The sequence below is a fragment of the Akebia trifoliata genome, chromosome 8 (genome assembly GCF_017979445.1).
Source record: "Akebia trifoliata isolate Shusen 1 chromosome 8, ASM1797944v1, whole genome shotgun sequence".
Lineage (NCBI taxonomy): Eukaryota > Viridiplantae > Streptophyta > Magnoliopsida > Ranunculales > Lardizabalaceae > Akebia > Akebia trifoliata.
The window spans coordinates 4521864-4544228 of record NC_141382.1 but is presented as its reverse complement, the minus strand read 5'-3'; the positions used below and the strand labels follow the sequence as shown (position 1 = coordinate 4544228).

The 22365-nt window shown below is 33.8% G+C and overlaps 2 protein-coding genes across 3 annotated transcripts; one reads left to right on the top strand and one right to left on the bottom strand.

Annotated features, from left to right (window-relative positions):
• Positions 1 to 330: 330 nt before the first annotated feature.
• Positions 331 to 3796, top strand: LOC147395603 (jasmonate-induced oxygenase 3-like). The gene is made up of 3 exons (XM_086451993.1): positions 331 to 1250; positions 1355 to 1685; positions 3405 to 3796. The coding sequence occupies exons 1-3, from the start codon at positions 718 to 720 to the stop codon at positions 3651 to 3653; spliced, it is 1113 nt and encodes a 370-aa protein (XP_086308119.1). The 5' UTR covers positions 331 to 717; the 3' UTR covers positions 3654 to 3796.
• Positions 3797 to 8012: 4216 nt separating this feature from the next.
• Positions 8013 to 21395, bottom strand: LOC147395602 (uncharacterized). Of its 2 annotated transcripts, none has more exons than XM_086451265.1 (10): positions 21235 to 21395; positions 21060 to 21092; positions 20459 to 20681; positions 12613 to 12733; positions 12336 to 12513; positions 10438 to 10514; positions 10170 to 10209; positions 10022 to 10079; positions 8971 to 9058; positions 8013 to 8862 (listed from the first exon to the last, which is right to left on the bottom strand). In XM_086451265.1, the coding sequence occupies exons 1-10, from the start codon at positions 21329 to 21331 to the stop codon at positions 8314 to 8316; spliced, it is 1464 nt and encodes a 487-aa protein (XP_086307391.1). In that variant the 5' UTR covers positions 21332 to 21395; the 3' UTR covers positions 8013 to 8313. The 2 variants fall into 2 exon arrangements, with proteins under 2 accessions (XP_086307391.1, XP_086307392.1); XM_086451266.1 differs by having other exon boundaries at positions 8014 to 8862; positions 8989 to 9058.
• Positions 21396 to 22365: the final 970 nt, after the last annotated feature.

Below are 22365 nucleotides of genomic sequence, written 5' to 3'. Positions count from 1 at the left end.
TCAATTCATCAATCTGAGTTTCATCGAGGGTGAGTTTAAAATGAGTTGTGCTAGATTGACCTCAATTCACACTTTGTTGATGTGGAATTGCATGTAAAATGATAGATGCTTTTCAATTGTATCTCGATAAATAGTATCTATGGTTCTTCACATCAACAAAGTGTGAATTGAGGTTAATTCATTCTTGAAGTCACTTCAGCAATATTCGTTTCCGATAATATGCCACGTGTGAGAGCAACACAGGTTACAGTATTTGTGATCAACACCTTGGCTACCTATCTATATATCTATGTATATGAAACCATCTACCCATTGATGGAGCAGCACTTGCATGTTTACTTGTCAGCTTCACAACAGACCACAAACCTACAAAGAGACAAAGACCCTTCTCTCTCTCTCTCTCTCTCTCTCTCTCTCTCCACACAATGAAGCCCAACAAATAAAACCTCTTGCACATCAGCAACATAGGAAAGTCCACTGCCTGTATTCCTATTGGAGCCTCATCTCTCTCTCTCTCTCCCCAATACATCTCTATATAAACTAATATAATAGCAAAACTCTCATATCCACTACTAAATCGCATTCCCACTTCTCAATTCTGTTATATATTGTCCCATTTAGGCTCATAAAATAGTTCAATTTCTAGTTTTTGATTACTTTATTTTCCAAGATCCCAACAACCCAACAACAAAGATATAAATCAAAACCTATTGGTATATGTATTTTTCGATATACCTGGGAAGCCAGCCTTACGCTATGAATTGCCCACAAGAATGGCCCGAGCCAATTATCCGAGTTCAATCCTTATCGGACAGCGGTTCACACGTTATCCCCGATAGGTACGTCAAACCAGCCTCGCAGAGGCCATCTTTAAGCCCAGATTGCAACGAAACCAATATCCCACTTATCGATCTCGAAGGCCTAGTTGGGGGGGATGAGAACCTTAGAGCCAAGACTATGAATCAAATTTCTATAGCATGTAAGGAATGGGGGTTCTTCCAAATTGTTAATCATGGTGTGAGCCATGACTTGATGCATCAAGCGAGGGAGATGTGGCGGCAATTCTTTCATTTACCGCTCGAGGAGAAACAAGTCTACGCGAACTCACCGAGGACTTATGAAGGGTATGGTAGCCGATTAGGGGTCGAAAAGGGTGCAATTCTTGATTGGAATGACTACTTTTACCTTCATTATCTTCCTTGTTCACTTAAGGACCATAAAAAATGGCCAGCTCTGCCTACTTCATGCAGGTATAGTTAATTAGACATCAATACATTAATTTTCGCTCTTCAAATATTCCAATCGAGGCTTAAATAACACTTGTAACTAAATTTGATTAAATTGTTGAATGTAGGGAGGTGATTGAGGAGTATAGTCACCAATTGGTGAAGCTATGTGGAAATTTGTTGAAAATTTTATCTATTAACCTCGGATTAGGAGAGGGATATCTTCAAAATGCATTCGGAGGGGACGACATAGGGGCTTGTTTGAGGGTGAATTTCTACCCAAAGTGTCCACAACCTGACCTTACCCTTGGCCTCTCTTCTCATTCGGACCCCGGTGGTATGACTCTTCTCCTCCCCGACGACTATGTCGCTGGTCTTCAAATCCTTCACCGCAATAATTGGGTCACCGTAAAACCTTTTCCGGACGCGTTCATCGTTAACATAGGCGATCAAATTCAGGTCACCTCTCTCTCTCTCTCTCAAGATTATCCATACAACAAGAATGGTTGGCCTTAATTTCATGAACTATCATGAGAACATACAATGGTTTGTTACCAATCATTCAAATCTAGTCAAAGACCTTAGAAACTGTTTGTTTCCTTATCAACTGCAAGTTACACAAAACTACAAAGACCAAGGAGCCAAGTTTGCATGAAGAAATATTACTATTCATCCATTGTTTAGTACCCAACTACTATGAATTATAAAATCTATTTAAAAAATATAAAGTAGATAAGGAAATGGTTCATGTCACTGTGATTACTTATAGGGCTACATATTTATTTTGCTAGCTGGGCCAACTTGTCCTCTTAATTCATTTATTAGATACACTTCGAAGTTTAAACTGATGTAGTGGTTCTCAACTTGGCCTTTCTTTTAAAACATTGTGATAAGAACTAAAATTTAAGACCTTTTAGAGTCCTTAAAAGGAAATAACCTCAAAATTGATAAATATCCTAGACAAAAAGATAAAAGTCTTGGTGTGACATTTTGGTTCTTGCAATTTTGTGTTTTTTATGGTTATTATTTTTCTTGGTATTTTTTAAAATATAAGACTTTTGTAGTGAATTTACCTTTATAACCCTTTGGTTTTAGAATATTTGACTCTGTAATTTTGAAAAGCAAAAGGAGTATAAAGGTAAATTTACTATAAATTTTTTTTTTTTAATACACAAAGTGATAAATTTAATTATCTCGGTAAGTAAATATTTTAAAATTAAACCACATCCGAATATATAATTTGACTAAAAATGTATCTTTTGTGTAGACACCTAAGAAGATTATTTTAGTTTTCTGTGATTAGGGTTGAATGAATGGATGTCACTAAATGGGAATAGTTTTATATTAAATTATTTCTTCTCTCAAATCTCTCATAATTTCATAATTAATATAATTTTCACATCACTATTATTTTAATAAATTAATTATTTGCTCTTAAAATCATATTAATTATTATTTTTTCTATTTGGTACATAAGTATATTTTTAATGAGACCAATAACTCGATGATTGGATGAGAATTGAGGCCAGGCCTACGATGTCATCACCCATAAATTTTACCAAGTAAGTTAGATAATAGCCACCCATAAACAATTTAGTTAGCAACCGAAGATAATTTTTCTTTTTCTTCATTGACTTCCAAACTTCTATGGCTATAATGCCCGTAAAACATTTTTTATATTAATTTTATCTAGAATTTCTTTCACTTTTGTAATCCTAATCTTATTTCAATTTAAAATTCTATGGTCATTATATTTGTTTTTTCATTTATTACTTTTTAACAAATTAATTCATCTACCTTTCTTATCCACTACTATATTATTTGTTTTTTGTCGATGAGTCTGATTAAATATTTTTCTCACCATTTGTTTTATCCGACCTATTGTATAAAACATCAAACAATTTATATTAAATTTTTTTAATATATATATTTTTATTTTTCTAATATTTTATATTTTAAAATTTTCTAGCACTTTCAATGATCAATGGGACACTGTACTACAAGTTAAATTATGACTTCACATGGAGAAATTAGTCTTCTTGGGTGATTATTATTATCCCAATATAATAAGAGAAAATATAGCATAATAATAAACAAATATTGTCTCTTTATACATATTCTTATATTATATATGTATGCCAATTGAATAATTAACCTTTTTGTTTGGGTGCTTTATAGGTGCTAAGTAATGCTATTTACAAGAGTGTCGAGCACAGAGTTATCGTTAATTCAGTTAAAGAACGCGTTTCGCTTGCCTTCTTTTACAACCCTAAAAGTGATTTACTAATGGAACCAGCGAAGGAGCTCGTGACACTGGATCGACCAGCTCAATACCAACCAATGACATTTGATGAATATAGGCTTTACATCAGGACAAGGGGTCCACGTGGAAAATCACAAGTAGAATCCCTAAAATCACCACGTTAGTCGTAAAAAAATATATGTACACACCATGTAAGTCAAATATTTAATTTATCGAAAATTAACTGTAAATCATGTAATCATCTAAGTGATCTAAAGGATTGGAAATTGAAAATTTCAATGAAAATTCGAATGCATCGTATGTGTTTATTGTCTTCATAAATCAGTTGGTGGGCCCATCGAGAAACGATTAGATCGAATAGTTCTAGATTCAACAAGTGGCAACTTAAAAATTGGATTTATTTGGCCATTATGTATTATACTTAAGTAGAAATATCTTTAAAATGGGTCATCCTTGGCCCATCTCTTATGGGTAAGGTGGACTTTTTGACTTTTCAATCAAATAAATCAGGGTTTATGGTCAACAGTATTAACTATATATAATTATTTATTATAATAGAGCACATGTTGAAATAGTATTGCCTTTTTGTTAGTTTATTTGGTTTGTTTGTTTGATTGAACTCAAAAGATGTTTTTTTCCATATAGTTTAAGAGATAGTGCTACCTGGGCTGACATAAAAGACTTAATTCCCTGCTAAGGCATGTGATATTAGCTGATGTGGCGAGATAAGTGTGAGTCCACGTGTTTGACTCTAACATTAGGCAAAAGGCAAATTTTCTTCTTTTTTGTTTTTGGCCCTTTGTCAACTACTCCACTCACCCCAGTTTACATGGTTTAAATACTAGACTGATCTAAGTTTGAACCACAATTTTCTTTCTTATCTTAAACAAAAAATATAATTAGTATAAATTAAAATTTATATTTAAAAAAAAATAATTAAAAAATACTTTTAAAATATACAATTAATATAAAAATATTTATATATTATATAACCTCGGATTCTAGTTGAGTTGAGTTGTCAGAACCATAGTCACCAAAAATCATCAACTTTAAAAAAAAATTGTGATTAAATTATGATTTTAAAGATTGGTGATTAAGTCACGATTTAAATGAAAGTTGTGATTTTATCATCACTTTTTGAAGGATTTTTTTTGCAGACCATTTATTCTTATAATTTAAAATAGGATTTAATGATATAAATGGTAATACCTCTTAGTAAAAAAAATGCATTTCGTTAATATTATTTTTCAATTTTTTATATATTTTTTTTTACTTTTTCCCTTCCTGACTTATTCCCGAACCCCGACTTGGTGACTATAGTTAGAACCCTCAACAACTCGAGCTAAATTCGAAATAAGGTTGGATTTGGAAGGATTTTGATTAAAATGTAATTTCTTTTGGATGGGTTTTCTACTTGCATTTCACCCATCTTCCCATGTATATAGGTATCTTGTATTAAGTTCAGTGATAAAATAGGAATTATTCGTGTTTCCGAGGGTATTTATCCAATCGGATAAAAGTATAAATATATAACTTTGACCTTGATCCGATTGATCGAAACTTACCATTTGAGCGATCGATCATTACCAATTCTCCATTGATCATATCGACGTGCAAAGCAGACAACAGAGAGTTGGGTCTATCACCAATCAAAACTTAATTCAATTGATCGCCAAATTGCTATTTTCTATCAATCGAACTTCAGAATTTACCAATCCCTCCCTGCAACAATACTATCTGAATCAAATGAACTTTGCAACCTTCAATAACTTTGTTATTGATATAAAATAAATCACCTAAATGCATGATCATGATCATGATCACGATCACCAATCAGCAAGAACTCCATGAACTTTTGATTGGGTCATGGGTGGGTGTAACAACATGACAAGAAACTATTTCCTAACAAAGTTTAACCAATCAGATCAACCTAGTTATTTGTGATGAGTAGGAACCATAGTCACGAATTCCTAAAAGTTAGTAATCCAATTGATTCACTCAATTAACTCACGAGTTCCTAAGAGATAGGAACCCAGTTGACTCACTTTACATATGGATCGATCCCTTCCATGTGGACCTAATGTTTTAAAGAGAGATTAAAGCATCAAAGAATTCTTCAAATTCCCATCTGAGAAGATTTGAAGATTGTCAAGGCTGTCTCTGCAGCCATGGATCACTCGGTTAATTTATTAGGGTCATCGCTTTAAAATTGTTTTAAATAAATTTTATAAATATTTTTATATTTAAAATAAATATTTTTATATTTAAAATAAATATTTTTTATGTAGATCCCAAATATTTAAATTATTAAAAATTGATCACTCTATATGAAAAGGCATCAATATTGGCCAATTTTGCCATTTTTTTTATTAAAAAAAATTTATTTATAGTTGGATGAAATTTTTACTATGAATCGTGCTGGAGTAACATTGAAATTGACATTGTTTGGGACATTGGTGTGCACAGAGAACCATATATGCTTCTCGCTTGTGTCTCCTTGATGAAAAGAATCTATCGTTTTAGACACATCCTCCACATCAGCAATGTCTGAAACGATGTCAATTTCAATGTTACTTCAGCATTTTCCTTTTAATATAGTGAGCTATAGTCATTTGAGATCACGAAATGTCAACCGGATGGAGTCTGAATTGATTTATTTAAGTCATATCGTTAAAATTGGTTTAAATAATTTTTATTTTATATAGATCATAAATATTTAAATTATTAAAAAAAATCACTTTTTTATGAAAAGGCATCAAAATTGGATGATCTTGCCAAAGTTTTATTTAAGTTCTATTTTGACAAAAAGTAATTGAAGGAGAAAATCATTTTTTAAAAATAGAAAATAGTTTCCTTTTATTTTGTTTTAAATAGTTAGACCATCTTGAGCCCTTACTCAAAGTTATCTAAAATTCAAATTTTGTGTAGATCACTCAGAGTTATATTAAATTGTGTTATACTCAATTCGAAAACGAGTTTGAGTAAAACTCAAATCCCAACAGTCATTTTTTACGTAGGAAAATTATTTTTCATACTAACTTAGTAAGTTTCAAATATTACTAAGGATCATCGGGCCCATACAGACTACCACATTGACAATCCATCATTAGAGCCTTCTAGATTTAACGGAAAAACTCATATTTAAAAAAAAAAAAAAAAAATTTAAAATTAAAATTTTAAAAATTAAAAATCTGTTTTGGACTTCATTCAAGATGTTGAAAATGGACGACTACTAAACTCTCAAATTTAAAATTAAAATTCAACTTTGAAAATTATTATTATTTTTTTTTTTCAGAGTTTCTAAAATTTTGTCCTCTACAACAATGTGACATTGGATCATGTTTTAGGTTGCCACAATGTGAGCTCCAAACCTTCAATAAGATTTGAATCTTATTAAATTAGAAAGGTTAGCCTTTTTTATTTCCAATTTACCACTAGAGTGCTTCATATCAAATGAAGTTCTTAATCAAAATTTTTTACTTAAATCTGAGTAAAAATTTGAGTCATGGCTAAAGATGCTCATAATATTTTAAAATTTTAAAAATAGTTTCTAAAATGAATCATCCAAATACTAGTTGGCCACCCATAAGGATTATCTAGACTTACTTGGTATGTGTAGTTTGTGGGGTATTGTATTTACCTGAAGCATTTGGATGACATATAATGCTCTAAGAGGCCAGTTGCTTCTCCCATGCTAGTCGGGCCTACAGGTCCGGAATCCTTGTCATAAAAAATAAAATAAATCCAAACAAACTTTTTAACTTTCAAAAGTATTTTTAAAAAAAAAGTTTTTTTGTGTATCCAAACAGGCTCTAAGTTGGACAAGATTTTCAAATATCAAGATCTCAAAATGCCAATGTGACGGGCGATTCACATTGACTCTCTTAATTAGTTACCTTCAATCTTTTTACTTATCATGGCAACTCATCACCGTACTCTTTTGGGCTTGTCGGCCCATTGATATTTGGCCCACCCTTTGGTGGATGTGTCGGCTGAGATCAGCCTAACTGTATTTGACATTCTATGTTGAGGTCTTAAAATCCTAATTATATACTTCTACTTATGATCCGAAATCCAATCCTTTCCGATCCAATAACTCTGGTTCTCGAGGATTTTCTTTCCAATAAGGTTTGAACCTAATATCTAATTGGATCGGTTCTTGATCAACCATGTCTCAATCCAATAAGGACCTGTATTTTTAAATATATTAAGTTTATTTAAAATTTGTATATCAAATTCGGTTAATCCAATTGTTATTGGATCCTAATATTGGGATCCGATGAAGAAACCCAATCTGATTCTTATCGGATCAGTTTTGGGTCTGATCCGATAATTATGCCATTGGTACCAAATTCACCCTGACCCAATTAGAACCTGATCCCCCAATAGCTAGAACAGAAGTATACGATTTTCCAACAGACCCATGGATGCCCGGACCAAAATGTAGACTAGATTCGAGTTACATTACATATATGTACCCAAAAACCTTTAAAAGCCCTAAATGCCCTTGGTTTTGACCCAATTGGGTATAAGGGTACCAATAAATAATTTCCTGGATCGATGACCAACACGATTCGATACATCTATCATAAAATATTTAATCCTAAACTTTGCATAAAAATAATCGATGAGAAGCCTGGATTAATAAATGGTAATAACGGATTTTTATTGATAGTACATTATAAATCCTGACAATACCGGGTCAATGCATGAAGCTGACCCCTTAATAACTCGACAAATCCAAACGAGCAAAACACCTCTTACATATCGAATTACTAGATTAAACAGTGAAATAGTAGCGAATCCACAAAATATTCACGAGAATTATACGCAAAAGTTGGAGATCGGAGATGATTCACTAGACGTAACCATCCATGGGAAGGCAATTTCATCCATCGAATTTGAAATTTCCGCTTCTTTTGGATGAAACATTCTTTTCAGCATTTTCTGTGGATTTTGCTGCAAGTTGTTTGATGAAAGTTCAAAACTTGGCGGGAAAATCATGTCGTCCACTCTTAACCTCTTACGAGATCGAATTTCTTCAGATTTCATTTCTTCTTCTAATGTACTTGGCAGACTAAATTGTGTTGGAACTCCTTGTTGTAGTACATTGGGTAATGTATTGGTGCTTTGAAATAAATTTTCAAAATGATCATTTTCTTGATCGAACGATTTACCATTTATGTCGACTTCTGAATCTGATTCGTAATCCTTTCCATTTGATTCAGACTCACATAGAGAAGGAAGTGATTTGGGAGACGAATAAGGCCTGTGAACTTTGATATCGCTGCCGCTAGCATTCTGATGTTTGTCTGCAATCCGTTCTAGGTATCTTCCTTGAGCTTCAATTCTAACCTTCAAGAGCCTCTGAACCTACAAAACCCAACTACCCAATTCTTCAATTTGAAAATATTAAATGTTATCAAAGAACTTGAAATGGTGTTCATGGTTAATTCATTTGAAACAGAATTTGAAGTGCACCCTTGTCATGAAGCTCACTTCGTATTGATCGCTCATTCGTCTCTGTACTTCCATATGCATTTGTAAGGCTTCTTTAATCTGAGCACCACTGCAAAAAAAAAACATATAAACTTGATTTCAATCCTCTTTCTTTTTTTATTTTTTTGTAAATCTCATTTCATGGAAGACCTTGATGTTAATAACATTTACACCATAAGATTGTGATTTGCGATTCAATCCAAGTTTCTAAGAGTATATATATACCCATGTGGGGGTAGGATATGGGTTGATTTTTGGTGAAGATGATCTCGCCCATTCTGAAACTTCTAACCCATCTAGGACAAACATGTTGGTTGGCCAAATAGTTGGCTCTCGATCCTGCCCCATATAAATTGTTGGCTCTTTGGCATTGAAGGGATAAAAAAGAAAAGATAGTAAAGTTGAAGGGGTGTTATTGAAAAAGAGATTAAAAGAGGAAAAATGGTAAAATTTAGAAGGATATTATTGAAAAGGAAGAGGGAGAGGAAAGACAATAAAATTAAAGGGAGTGGAGAGGGAAGGCAATAAAGTGAGGTAGTCTGGACTCCACTCCACTGTAATTGGAGTAGGACGTTCATACCCTACAATTGTAACTAGAGTGGGGCCCACTGTTGTTTTTTTATTATATAGATTATTAAAAGGGGGAAGACAATAATGTCTGGTTGTGTGGGCTCCACAAAACTATAGTCACGTGGGACCCATCATTGTATTTTATTATGTAAATTATTGAAGGGGGGAGAAGAGGAAAGACATTAAAGTGGGGTTGTGTAGGCCCCATTCTTTTGTCTAAACCTTTATACCCACAAAACCATAGCAAAGTGTGGTCTACCATTTTATTTGATTAGTCTTGCATATACACGTTCAGGATTGTGTGTGAACATATGAGTTCACTTTTCATTAGTCTGCGGATCCCAACCCATATATAAATTTAAAAGAGTTTTACAATTATGTATAATTTCCTCTTAAACACTGAAAACTAATATGAAAGGAACGACACCATTAGAGAATATTGCAACATTAAAGAGAAACTCACGACGTCGCACTAAAATTGGGAAGCATTTCTGAAACTTTTCTCCTCTGAAGCATTCCTTCTGAAACAGAAAACGAGAAAAGATGTAATTGTACATCTTTCATCTATAAATCTCTCTATTTTGTATCGAAACTGATAAAGATTCACTTACTATCAGAAGATTCTGGAATAAATTTCGAAATCCTGTACTTCTGAGAAACAACTAGAAAAATTCAGACACTATGTCCTGATAATTAAATCAACAAGTAGTATAAGCAAAAGACTCCAACTCAAATGTTCATTGTTCACCAATCATTTTAAATCATCACTGATTCAGAAATGAATGACTGATCGGTCCCACCACGATTGATTTCAGATGAACCACAAGAGTATTAGGTGCAATCCCTCACAGAGAACAACTTATGAATGAAACACAGTACCTGCAAGTGGCTTTTGACATGGTAGATAGTCAATCCAGGGAGAGCCATAGCCTTCAAGATACCTTTTGGTGTTGCTCCTACAAGAACAACTAGATCAAATTCTATGAACTTCTCGTAAAGATTAAGTTCAAACAGACAATCTTGATCCGATAAACCCATATTGTATTCAATTAAATTTACTTGTTAAATCTAAGAGAAACAAGACCATAAATGCAAACTTAATTGCACCACTAACTTTCATACAAACTTACTATCTGCACCACCAAGCTGGTTAACCGCCTCTTCGAATCGATCACGTAATTCTTCTGTCCATCGTAAACGTTGTTTTCCCGAACTATCAGAACGATTCGAACCCATATCTGAATCATTCACCGAGCGTCCCGAGACTCTCATGATTCAGTGACCCCCCAAAGGAGGACAACTGTTATAGAGATGGAACAGAGACAGAGAGATTTGAACAGAGAAAGAGTTGATGAATTAGAAAATTTGTTTATCGATATGCACTAAGGTTGACTAGTGAGAGGAGATGCCATGAAATGGCTTTAACTGTCGGACGAAACCAAGAAAGACAAACCAACAGAGTCCAAAGAAGTTCATTCTCTAAAAGTCTTCTTTCATAGTTTAAATCATTTCCGGGAAAAGCTAAGGTTAATAATATATAATACTATAATATATCAAATAAAAAAAAGGGAACATACGTGCATGGCCTTTCATGACCACCAAACTAGAAAAGCAGATTCAATACTTCATCATGTTACATCATCAAAGTAACTCCATGATTCTGTTCATCTCTATGAATCGTAACCATCGATCGAAGATGTCAAATGGGCCTGATAGGTACATGAATTGGTTAATTTGAGCCCAATTTTAGATATTCATTCAATTGTTTATTTTTTATTTTTGATAACCAAAATTTTATTAAAAGAGGACAAGAAGTCCTCAAAGAAGGACAGACAAAGGAAAGAAAAACAACAAGAACCACCGAAGAAAAACAAAAGAACCAAAAACAACAACAAGCACCACCCCACACCAACAACAAGCTCTCATCAAAACAAGAAATCCTCGAAACGAAAGCCCCTAAACTCGTGAAACTGTTTACGCAAGTAAAAGGCCAAACCCATGATTCTAAAAATGATCTCCTCCGGAAGATTGCTCATAGATTGAGAACCAATGTTCATAGATTGAGCATAACAAAATTGAAGATACCGAAATATACAGAGAGCTTTTTAGAAGGATAAAATTTGAAACGACAGAATTCCTGAAAATGTAGAAGAAGATTAATAGGTGATAAATTATGGAAAAATCAATTGAGACGGTTTGATCTCAAAGTTTTTGGGTTAAAGTTTTGACCATGATTAATAAGATACCTAGTTCACAATTCACCACAAAATTAAGAAAACAGCCAGTTTGATATACCTAAATCATCAAATCCCTTAGGATTTAATGAAAATGGTAACCACGGCCAACCATGTAAGATATGGAACCATCAAATATGGGCCCCAAATCCCCTCTCTATGTGCCACTTGTACACAAAACGGTACAGATGACACCTTATGGAGGCCTCTTCAGATGCTTTATCACCTACAATATAAAATTATCAAACTGTAATCCAAAAGAACACCCATCGACATCTTAAGACATTATCTTTATTGCAATGGTAACATATGGTAAACTAAATGCAAAGAAGAGTACCCAAATTTGAAACAATGAGGAAGAAAGCAGACTTCAACCTCATTGACAGTTAATAAACCAATATCCTTAACCATACTACCACTGCTTATTCTTTTATTTTTTTCATCAGCCTTGAGACTGCTGTCAGCCAATTTTCATGGCGCACATGGGGCATTCGTACACCTGAATTTTCGCAGCCCTCGCAGGTGTCATCAACACACACTTACCATGGTACCACTTGTCACACACATCGCATCCAATCCAAAACTCCTCAGAGTTGTAAATGGATTCACAGAATCCGCAGAGGGTTTCATGAAGGAAGTCATCATGTTTACTGTCATTCTCATCAGTCTTCTCGAGTGGGTTTGAACTTGGATTGGTTTTCAACTCCCCATCGCTCGATATCTGCCCAAACGAAGAAAGGATGTTTTATGGAGTTAAATCTAAATGAGCGGGTGAGACAAAGAAGATACAGAAAATCTTATTTGAGTTTATCTGCCTCACCTTTTCATTTATTTTTGAATTGCTTCCATTATCAGAATTGGGTCTGTCTCTTATCTTGATCCTTCCCGTTACAGTTTCATAGACAGTGGGTAGGTTGTTGATCAGGCCAAATAGACGTTTCCTGACGAGCAAAAACCAAAGAGAAGAACTTCTGCGCTAAGAGTGGTTCTCATAATAATATTGACAAAAAAGCAAGAAATGTGAAATCCTGAAAAAACCTAAAAAGACTTAAAGAATATTTTTTTGATCGTTAAAGATGATTTTATTGAGAAGAAAAGGACTAAAGAATATGGCTTAAAGTTTAAATCAGTCTGTCATAATTGGAATGCTAACACACTAGGGGGAAAAGACTGAGTAAACCCCCAATTTCTTGTTCCAATAACTTTTGAAACCAAAACATAACCGACAAAAAAACTTCTGAGACTAAAAGATATATCAAACCACACTACAAACCAGCATGTAAAGTTGGGAGTATCTATGCTCCTCTGCCTCCACAGTTGTGAGACATCCAAACAGATACCTGTGTGGATGCCTAGAATTGATCCTACTTAATGATCTTAGCCATCTGAAAACATGAATTCTTTAGGATGGTTAGAAATATGAATTGGTCTAGAAGTCGAGATTGGATGGATAGGTTCATTCTATAGCATCAACTTTTCTAACCAAGATCTCAGAATTGAGACCCACAGAGGCCACCCGTGTAGAGGGATGGACAACAGATTTTCCCGATCCATACTAAACTTAATCCTTGGGTAGCATTTTCTGTCCCAGGTCCATGCAATACAGAATGGTAAATATGTCATGAATCTCTTAATGGTTTGAAATACCATTCAACCAATAATATTAGACTCTTGGATCACCAATGAAAAGAAAGCAGCACACCAAATATTGTTCTAATGCATACACAAACATAAATAAACATATAACTTGGTTTTAAGTATTCGATCAAGATATGCCAGTTGAAAAGCCGATGTCTCAACAAAGATAGCACAAGAAAGGAAGAAACAGACCTGAAACAAATCCCAGTCATCTACTCCTCAAGATCGAAACATTCCAAGATGAAAAAATAATATAAATAAAAGATTGAGCTATGCATACAGGTATCTCGTGTTTATGTTGCAAAGAGCCATTTAAATTTTTCTGTTTTTTTCTTTTTTTTCTTTTTTTTTTTTCTCATATTTTAATCCTAGTTTTCAAAATTTTTAGAGATTGGCTCATAAAATTTAGTACAACAGGCTGTGCTTTAGGTAGGTTTATGAGGATAAACTAAACGTGTTTGGCGGTTTCAAGATCTCGGATGTCAATAGAATCCCCGAAACTGACAGATGTGTTAGTGGAAAATGATAACTTTGAAGCCAAAAATGTTGTTGAAGATGAAGATTTGGTGATAAGAATGGAACATGTTCTGCCAATGTTGGTAATTAATACTTCATACAGAATATTATCGGATATGGTAATTAATACTTCATATAGAATATCATCAGATATTTTCAAGTGATAAATGAAATAAAAATAAGTATTTGTGTGATTCATGTGTCGAAACTCTATTCCACATGTGAGGCATACACCCCTCATCTGTCCCTCAATGTTGAAGACGTATTCCTCATTAGGAATGTGCCTTCTGGGCTATGCCTTGAGGCATTTTGCTTACACCTCGCGAAGAGGCACGCCTTTTTAAACACGGTAAAACAACATCAGTAACCATCCTTATTAGCACATTTTTCGGCCCACAATCTTCCAGCAAACATTCCTCTCAACATGAACCAACAAGAGACAAATCTATTTAACAAGATAACCAATCTCTAAATACCCCTGTAATTCATCAGAGAAAATAACCCAACCAACAAGAGACAAATCCATTTAACAAGATAACCAATCTCTAAATACCCTGTAATTCATCAGAGAAAATAACCCCTCTAATCAAAGTTTATACATCTTCCTAACCAAATCTATGCCTCCAATTTACTGAGACCCATTTCACAGGTTTATCAACATTGACAAAATTTGAAATATCGAACAAACATTAAATGAGAAGCAAGAAAACAGTCCCTTAAAGATTCAACATGGTTAACTAGATCATCCACGTAACAATTTCTTCAAATCTCTGATAAATAAGTCCTTCCAAAATAAATAACCTCATTGTAATGGATTATCCTCCTGTATTTGGATAGATCGTCCCTCAAAGATTCAACAGGGTTAACTAGATCGTCTGCATAACACCTTCAAATGTATAATAAATAATTCCTTGCAAAATAAATAACCTCATTGTAATGGAACATCCCAAATCTAAGATTACTTGTTAAGTACCCAAAAGCACATCTATTTCACAAATATCGAAGAAGTTTATAACATTTTCTGACTAGTTAAATTTTTTATTCCTTTTTAGGAATTTAATCATGAAGTTGGGTTCTAAGAGAGTTGAACCTAAGACGTGGGAACACTTTCCACACGTCTTACCAACTTGCTAAGTTGGCATCTTCCTAACTAGTTAAATTTATTCTGCAGAAAACTACTGTTTATGGTATTTGTGCAGACAAGATTTCATGGGAACTCATTAAGGACATCTAATCCTGAATTTCAAAAACTATGACGAAAATAGGGAAGGAAAAAAAGTGAATATGATGGTAGTCAACTGGATTGTAGGTCAGAGCAACACAGGTTCTACATAAGTTTTACAGGAGTTCTAATCAGTCCCCCTGGGCAGGCTTCCACAAGTGGAGATAGCACCCTGGTTCAAGTCCATTGTGTGCTGCAGGTGATGAACTACTGCATTTCCTTGCAGTCCAGTGGTCCTTGATGGAACGTTCCCAACAGATAATAATAAACAAAGGTATAATAATAATAATGATCATGATCATGAAACAGACTACTGGACTCAGTTAGTGTTTCATCTGGCTTGTAGATCATTTATAAAGTTCTAATAGAGAACGAGTGAGAAAATTAAATATCAACCATTTTCTACTCTGCTTCTTCAGACATCAAGACAAGCTTGATCCATCAATAATATCATAAGGATGTTCAGGTATTGTACCCTTGTACAAAGTTTTGTATCATCTCAGAATGTCTCAGCCAAGATATCTCAGTCTCAGTTGGTGATAACCAGAATGAGATACTGGAGGAATGTCTCAGGTTTTCCTTGTAATGTATCAATCGCGAAGTTCATGGTTTTTCCCTTGACCAAGACAGTGCCTTGAGACTAGATTTTTAAACCATAATTATATTTGTAGCTTCCTTCAATACCCACCCTTTGAGTACCCATGCAGACACAGCTTTTGGGGGTACAACAGTTGTAGTTTAATGCTCATCCGATAAAGGTCTTAGTTTACTCTACTGTATTTATTTTCACGATGATAACTCCACCCAGTATTCAAGCATAATTTTATTCTTCAGTAAACAAATGCATATATCGTATCCGTATAAAAATTATAAAACTAAGATATGGCTGTTTGGGAATGGCTTATTAAGTGAGTAGTAAATGAGATTGTAAATTGAGTAAGATTTGGTAACTGTTGAATATAATATACAAAATTATAAGTTTAGTATAGTTATAAATTGAATATCCATGAAATGCACTTTCTATAACGAATCAATTTTTATATTTACTATATATAAAAAAATGAAAATGCAACTTGGAGAAACATAAATATGAATGTATACTCAAATACGATAAAAAGTTAGGGGTATACATGTAGTCTTCCCACACGGCAAAAATGCATCTAGAACCGAGATGGTATTTTATTCTACAGAGCATTCGTGGACATTAATCCTCTTTAACTGTCTTGAAATAATGAAGTTTTCCCTAGGAGAAACATCTAGGTCTACAAAACTTGGAAATGGACATGAAAGCTGGTGAAAAACATAAAATCGAAGTGTCAAACACCACCCTACAAACCTGAAAGCAATACATGCATACGGTTCATTAAAGATAAAATTATAGGCAGTATCAATACTATAGAGCTGTAATGAGATACCTGGAACCAATCAATTCAGTCCCAACCCAATTATAGAGGTATGGACTCTCCCATTTACTAGTTGAGATGAGTATGGTTCCAAAGATAATTCCATTTATTGAATGGGACTGATCCTAGTAATCAAACCCATATCCACTTGACATGGGAGGGTCTGATCCATTTCAAAGTACACCAAATAGGGACTCATCCAAAGCGGTTAAATACCCAATTAACATTATTTAAGTACACAAAGATCCATGATTTTCTTTTGATTTAAAGAGAGAAATTCACATTCAAAAATAGGGGGTGAGTGAATGGAAAGTGTTTTTTGTTTCGTTGTAAGCACAAAGAAGGATTACAGGAGTGGAGAGGAAGTAAACTCGGCTACCATGTTTTGGAAGGTAAGGAAGAGATAGAGGACCAACAACAATACCACGTATGTCCATAACATTATACAAGTTCTAGGCCACATGTAGCTCAAAGGAAGGAACTAACAAATCTTTTCCTCAACTCGTTGCTCTAGTTTATGTATATAATTTCTCCTTGCATCTATTTTTAAGAATGAAATAGTTAAGATGTGAGAACACATGTCTAATTTGAGAAGGAATCAGATGCGAAAAGAAAATTATTAGAAAAAGAAAAAGGTGAAGGAAGAGAACCTTAAAAACTTATATTTTGTTCAATACTTTTATTAGTAAACCTTCCTATTTAAGAGATGATGGTATTTGGTATTTTGGTAAATAATAATTATGACGTCAAAAACTCCCGCCAACCCCAAATTTATGGGTTAAGGCTTCAAATGACAATAATGATGATGATGATAATCATATTTGTTCAAGAAATTTTTTAGAAAGTTCAAGTTATTAGAACAAACCGCAATAGCATTTTCACCACCCATAAAAAACACACATATAATATGTGAATATTTTATTTATGGGGTGAAATGTATTTCAATGTCGAGTTTTCCAAAGATTCAATAAAGTCCAAGTATTTATTGGACTTGGCATATTATAAACAAGTTATACATGTATTACTCTGAACCATTCAAAAAGTCTTTTACTTAATATAAAAGGTTAAATAGTATCAATTTCTATCTTGTTCGTTGAATTTTTTAATGAACTAGAGGATGACCATGAGCTTGCCCATGCTTATGGCACAATCATCCTTTTTGGGTTAAGGGGGTAAAAGAGGAAAGACCATAAAGTAGTAAGGGTATTATTGGAAAAGGGGTAAAAGGGTAAAGGCAAAAAGTTGGAGGGGTATTATTGGAAAAGTGCAGAAGAGAAAAGGTAATATAGTTGAAGGGGTATTCTTGAAAAAGGGTGAGAGAAAAGGGAATAAAGATGAAACTTGATCATTGAGATGCGTGCAAGTTTAAATCTAACCATTCTTTATAGGGATAAACATTTACGGAAGACAATGTTTGTGTTTTATAATATAGATATACTGGAGTTTGCCTGTGCCTATGGCATGGTCATCCTCTTTATGGTTAGGGGGGTAAAAGAGTTTACAATAAAATTGAAGGGGTATTATTGGAAAAGGGGTAAAAAGGTAAAGGTAATAAAGTTGGAGGGTATTATTGGAAAGGGGGAGAGAGGAAAGAGAATTAAGTTTGAGGAATATTATTGGAAAAGGAGGTAGAAGAGAAAGGTAATAATATTATTGAGATGCATGCGAGATTGAACCTAAACCATTCTTTTATGCAGGGATAAACATTAGGGGAAGACAACAGTTGTGTTTTATGATATAGATTTTTAAGAACAAAAGAACCCAAATCATACTCAAAACATTTTACGTATTATATTTTCAATCTACATAAGTAACTACAAACCCAACTAAGGTACGACCCATAATCAAAAGGGATGGTTTTGGATCCCCTTAACCCATGCCATCTCATAATAGAAGCTACTGGCTTTGGATCAAACCCAACCAGACTAACTTTTTATGGTCAGATCTAGTTCAATGTCTCTATAGACCAAACCATTATTAATGGTTTGGTGATGTTTTGAGAGGAGTGAGCCTCCAAAAACACATTGAGGCGGTAGGTTGAGGCGTCCACAAACTCGAGGCGTTGATGAGGCACTATGAAACGTGAAAAAGGTGTACATCTCCAACTGAGGCATGACCGAAGCGTACATTTTTTTTTTGCTGATGCGTAAGCTTTTGTTGTAAATAGAACTTTTTTCTTTTTTTACTTCCATTTTAACTATTATTTTACACCTATGCTTCCCATGCTAAACATGTTGTATAGGTATAAATAAGAAATTTATGCTTTTAAACATTATTTTTCTTTTCATTTTGATGTATTTTCTTTAACTTTGATTTGATTTTCTAATGGCATGGTGTCATTGACACATACATATATATTCCAAAGTCCTCCAGACTGATTTACAAAGCCAACAAATAGATTGATTTTCTACTAACATGGTGTCATTTCCTATTTTTTACATAAATTATGAATATATTTTATATTATTTATTTAAAAATTTCATACGCAAGAGGCTTACACTTTACGCCTCAAGGCATTGGAGATCCCAATGCCATGTCTCACACCTCAGCGTCTGAAAACATTCGTTGGGTCTAGTTCTCCCTTACCACACCCAGACTCAAGCCATTTTCATATTAGAATTGCAATTCATTTGAAGAGATCTTGCTCAAGTTTTACAATGGCTGCCAACCTAGCACAACCCTCTTCAGTCATTGGGGATTGGAATCAACTGAAACAAGATATTCGATAGGTTAAGATTTTTTTTTTTTTAATAAGAGTGTCATCATGTGTCAGACACGAGTACGACATGGGTCTCCTACGAGATTAGGCTTTTTATAAAAATAAATAAATGAAGTGTCATTAATGATGTGGCTGCCTTTTTTATTTTTCTTTTATCAATAAAATCTTTTACCTATCAAAGAAAAAGTGTCATTAATGCATAGCTCTAGTATGGTCAACTTGTATTGTATATCAACAAAGATCTAGTTTTCATGCTTCATGTGTGACATTTAGACATGTTCCTTCTTAGGACCACCTTTTAACTTCTTTCCTTTTTAACCTATTTTGTTTTTATATTGTAACAAACAAAATAAAAGCATTACATAAAAAGAATATTTTCTACAATTTCCCAAATTCCTTCAAACCCTAGCTCCCATAGGCAAAGCCAAGTTAGACCTATTTTAAGTCGATATTATAAATAATTATTCTCATCACACTCCAACAGTTCATTTGTCTAACATCGGAGGTGATTGAAACACACAGCCAAGCCCCATCAAACATGAGCCTGACAAATTCACGATTCATTGAAAAAAGAAATCGAGTAAAAAGAATTTTGCTCGAATCTTTCAGCTTAAAACAATGATGATAGCATGTTTTCTTCAACCATAATCCAACCAAAAACAAAAAATCAATCAATTTAAGTACTTTCATGTTCCAACTTGGATAGAACTTTTTAAGATAAATTGATTATTGGTGTTACATACGTTATTATAGCACATTCGAGTGATATTTTTTTCCAAATATAACCATAACCATACAATCAAACGATTTCACATGTCAACCATTACCACACAAATAAAGTGGATCTTAAACGGTGTTAAATAGATTAAACTTCATCATCATCAACACCAAAGTCTTACAATGTTATTTGGCAAATAATTCAGTGCTTGCTACAATATAACGAAACAATCCACTAAAGAACATCAAAGAACAAGCTATTCTAACAATCATCGAAATTCAGCAAGTAAAAAAGAAAACTTGATTAGCATGCAGAGTAATAAAATAACTAACAAACACAAGTACAATCCAGAATCATATTCATCATTAACAATCAACCATAAGCATAAAGAAATGACCAAAACAAATATACTTATCCACACTAAAAAAGGATCAGAATGGAAACCACTACCTATCATTATAAGTTAAGAAGACCCCATAGAAAAATGCTATGGACATTAGCCACGAATCACTGTGAATGCAAATAAGTGCTATCCAATCCTCGCGTTTCATCCCATCTCTAGCAAAATTAATACCCAAAGATGGCTCAGGTAGCTCTGTCGGAACTTCGCTGGATGGCTTACTGACCTCCCAAGTCCCATCTGGGTATCCAAACAGACACAAATTTTCCTTCCCTGAAAAACAAGAAACATGAAATTCGTACTCTAATTAATTCATCCAACACAAAACAAACTAAATTAAAAAACCCAAGAAACTCCATGCATGAGTAAAAAACCAAAACCCTAACTTCAAAAAAATACTAAAAAACAAAATTTTAAGTGAATCAAACAAGAACTTTCAGATTAACTGAATTAGAGACAGAACAAATAAACATACATGCCTGGATCACAAAAACAAATAAACTAAACAAAAAAATCAAGAAACTCAATGCATGAGCACAAAACCAAAACCCTAACTTCAACAAAATACTAAAAAACAAAAATTTAAGTGAATCAAACAAGAACTCTTAGATTAACTGAAGTACTAGAGACAGAACAAATATACATATATACCTGGATCACATAACGCAAAGAACTTCGAAACATCTGAAACAAGAACATACATGCAAAATGAGATTCAAAATCAAGAAAGATCGATCGAGAAATACAAACAGAGAGAAGAAGAAGAGAGATCCAAAAACAAAGAAGCAGATGAAGAGAGAGAGTTGCAGAGAGAGAGAGAGAGTACCCATAGTTAAAGCTTGAATGATTCCAGCTCTTCGACCGCAGAAATCGCTGAAGATGGTTTCTACTGTTCGAGGAGGAGAAGTAGGAGTAAGCGCCATTGCCAACGAAGGAGAGAAGAAAGAAACTCGGATCGTTAGTTTGCAGACACACTGTACGGAAAACTAAGGCACCCAACAATTTTCTCCTGACCGTCTAGTCAACCTTTTTATAGTTGTGAAAACTAATTGACTGGGTTTGGGTTGATCCGATTCGATTCTATCCGACTCAGTTCTATTCTAACATTGTTTCTGAATTTTAAGGATATAACATGCTTGAGAAATACTTTCCTTACTAATTTAGTAAGATTTCAAAACTTACTGAGGGTCGTTGGGCTCAAATAGATAATCAAATTGGCAATCCAACACAAAATCCCTCTCGATTTCATGGAAAAATTCAAAAAATTAACTTTTTTGTATTTGACCCAAGGTTATGAAAACGGATGACTACTGAACTCTCACCGAACTCCTAAATTCAATGATGAAAAATGATATTTTTTAAAGTTCATAAGAATTTTGTAATCTAATGCATCGGATCATGTTTTTGGATTATACAAGATGAGATTATTGACCCTTAGTTAGATTTGAAATCTTACTAAATTTGTAAGGTTAGACTTACTCAAGAAAAATTATACAGGTTTCAGTTTTGAAAAATAATAGTTTTTTTTTCTTTTTAATTGTTGTGATTAATTGATGTAATCCATATTATTTCAACTCGACTGAGTTTATGACTCCCGAGTAAGGTGACAGAGTCCGAGTTTGTCAGTCTAATTTGTCTCGTTTTCGTCCAAATGTTAAAACCATGCATAATGATAAAACCTTCTCATACCACATTTAATATTAGTCGGCCCACAAGATTTGATGAGGTGTTAACGGGTCGGACTTGGTAAGGGTAAACCCGAACCTGTTTCATACAACTGTTCCAGCTTTCTCATTCCACATTTAATATAGTCGGCCCACAAGAATTGATGACCTGTCAACGGATCGGATTCAGTACGGGTAAACCCGAACCTGTTTCATACAACTGGTCCAGCCTTTGAAGTCTGCACTCGGATTCTTTTTTATGGTTTAGGCCTTAGAATCCATGAAAGACATAA

Bases quoted from the DNA above. Each gene is read 5' to 3' on its own strand.
- LOC147395603 (XM_086451993.1), top strand. From the start codon at position 718: ATGTATTTTTCGATATACCTGGGAAGCCAGCCTTACGCTATGAATTGC. The intron at 1,251-1,354 runs GTATAGTTAATT...TGTTGAATGTAG, and splicing joins GCTCTGCCTACTTCATGCAG to GGAGGTGATTGAGGAGTATA. The intron at 1,686-3,404 runs GTCACCTCTCTC...GGTGCTTTATAG, and splicing joins ACATAGGCGATCAAATTCAG to GTGCTAAGTAATGCTATTTA.
- LOC147395602 (XM_086451265.1), bottom strand. From the start codon at position 21,331: ATGGCGCTTACTCCTACTTCTCCTCCTCGAACAGTAGAAACCATCTTC. The intron at 10,210-10,437 runs GTACTGTGTTTC...GTTGTTTCTCAG, and splicing joins ATGTCAAAAGCCACTTGCAG to AAGTACAGGATTTCGAAATT. The intron at 8,863-8,970 runs GTGCACTTCAAA...TGGGTTTTGTAG, and splicing joins AAGTGAGCTTCATGACAAGG to GTTCAGAGGCTCTTGAAGGT.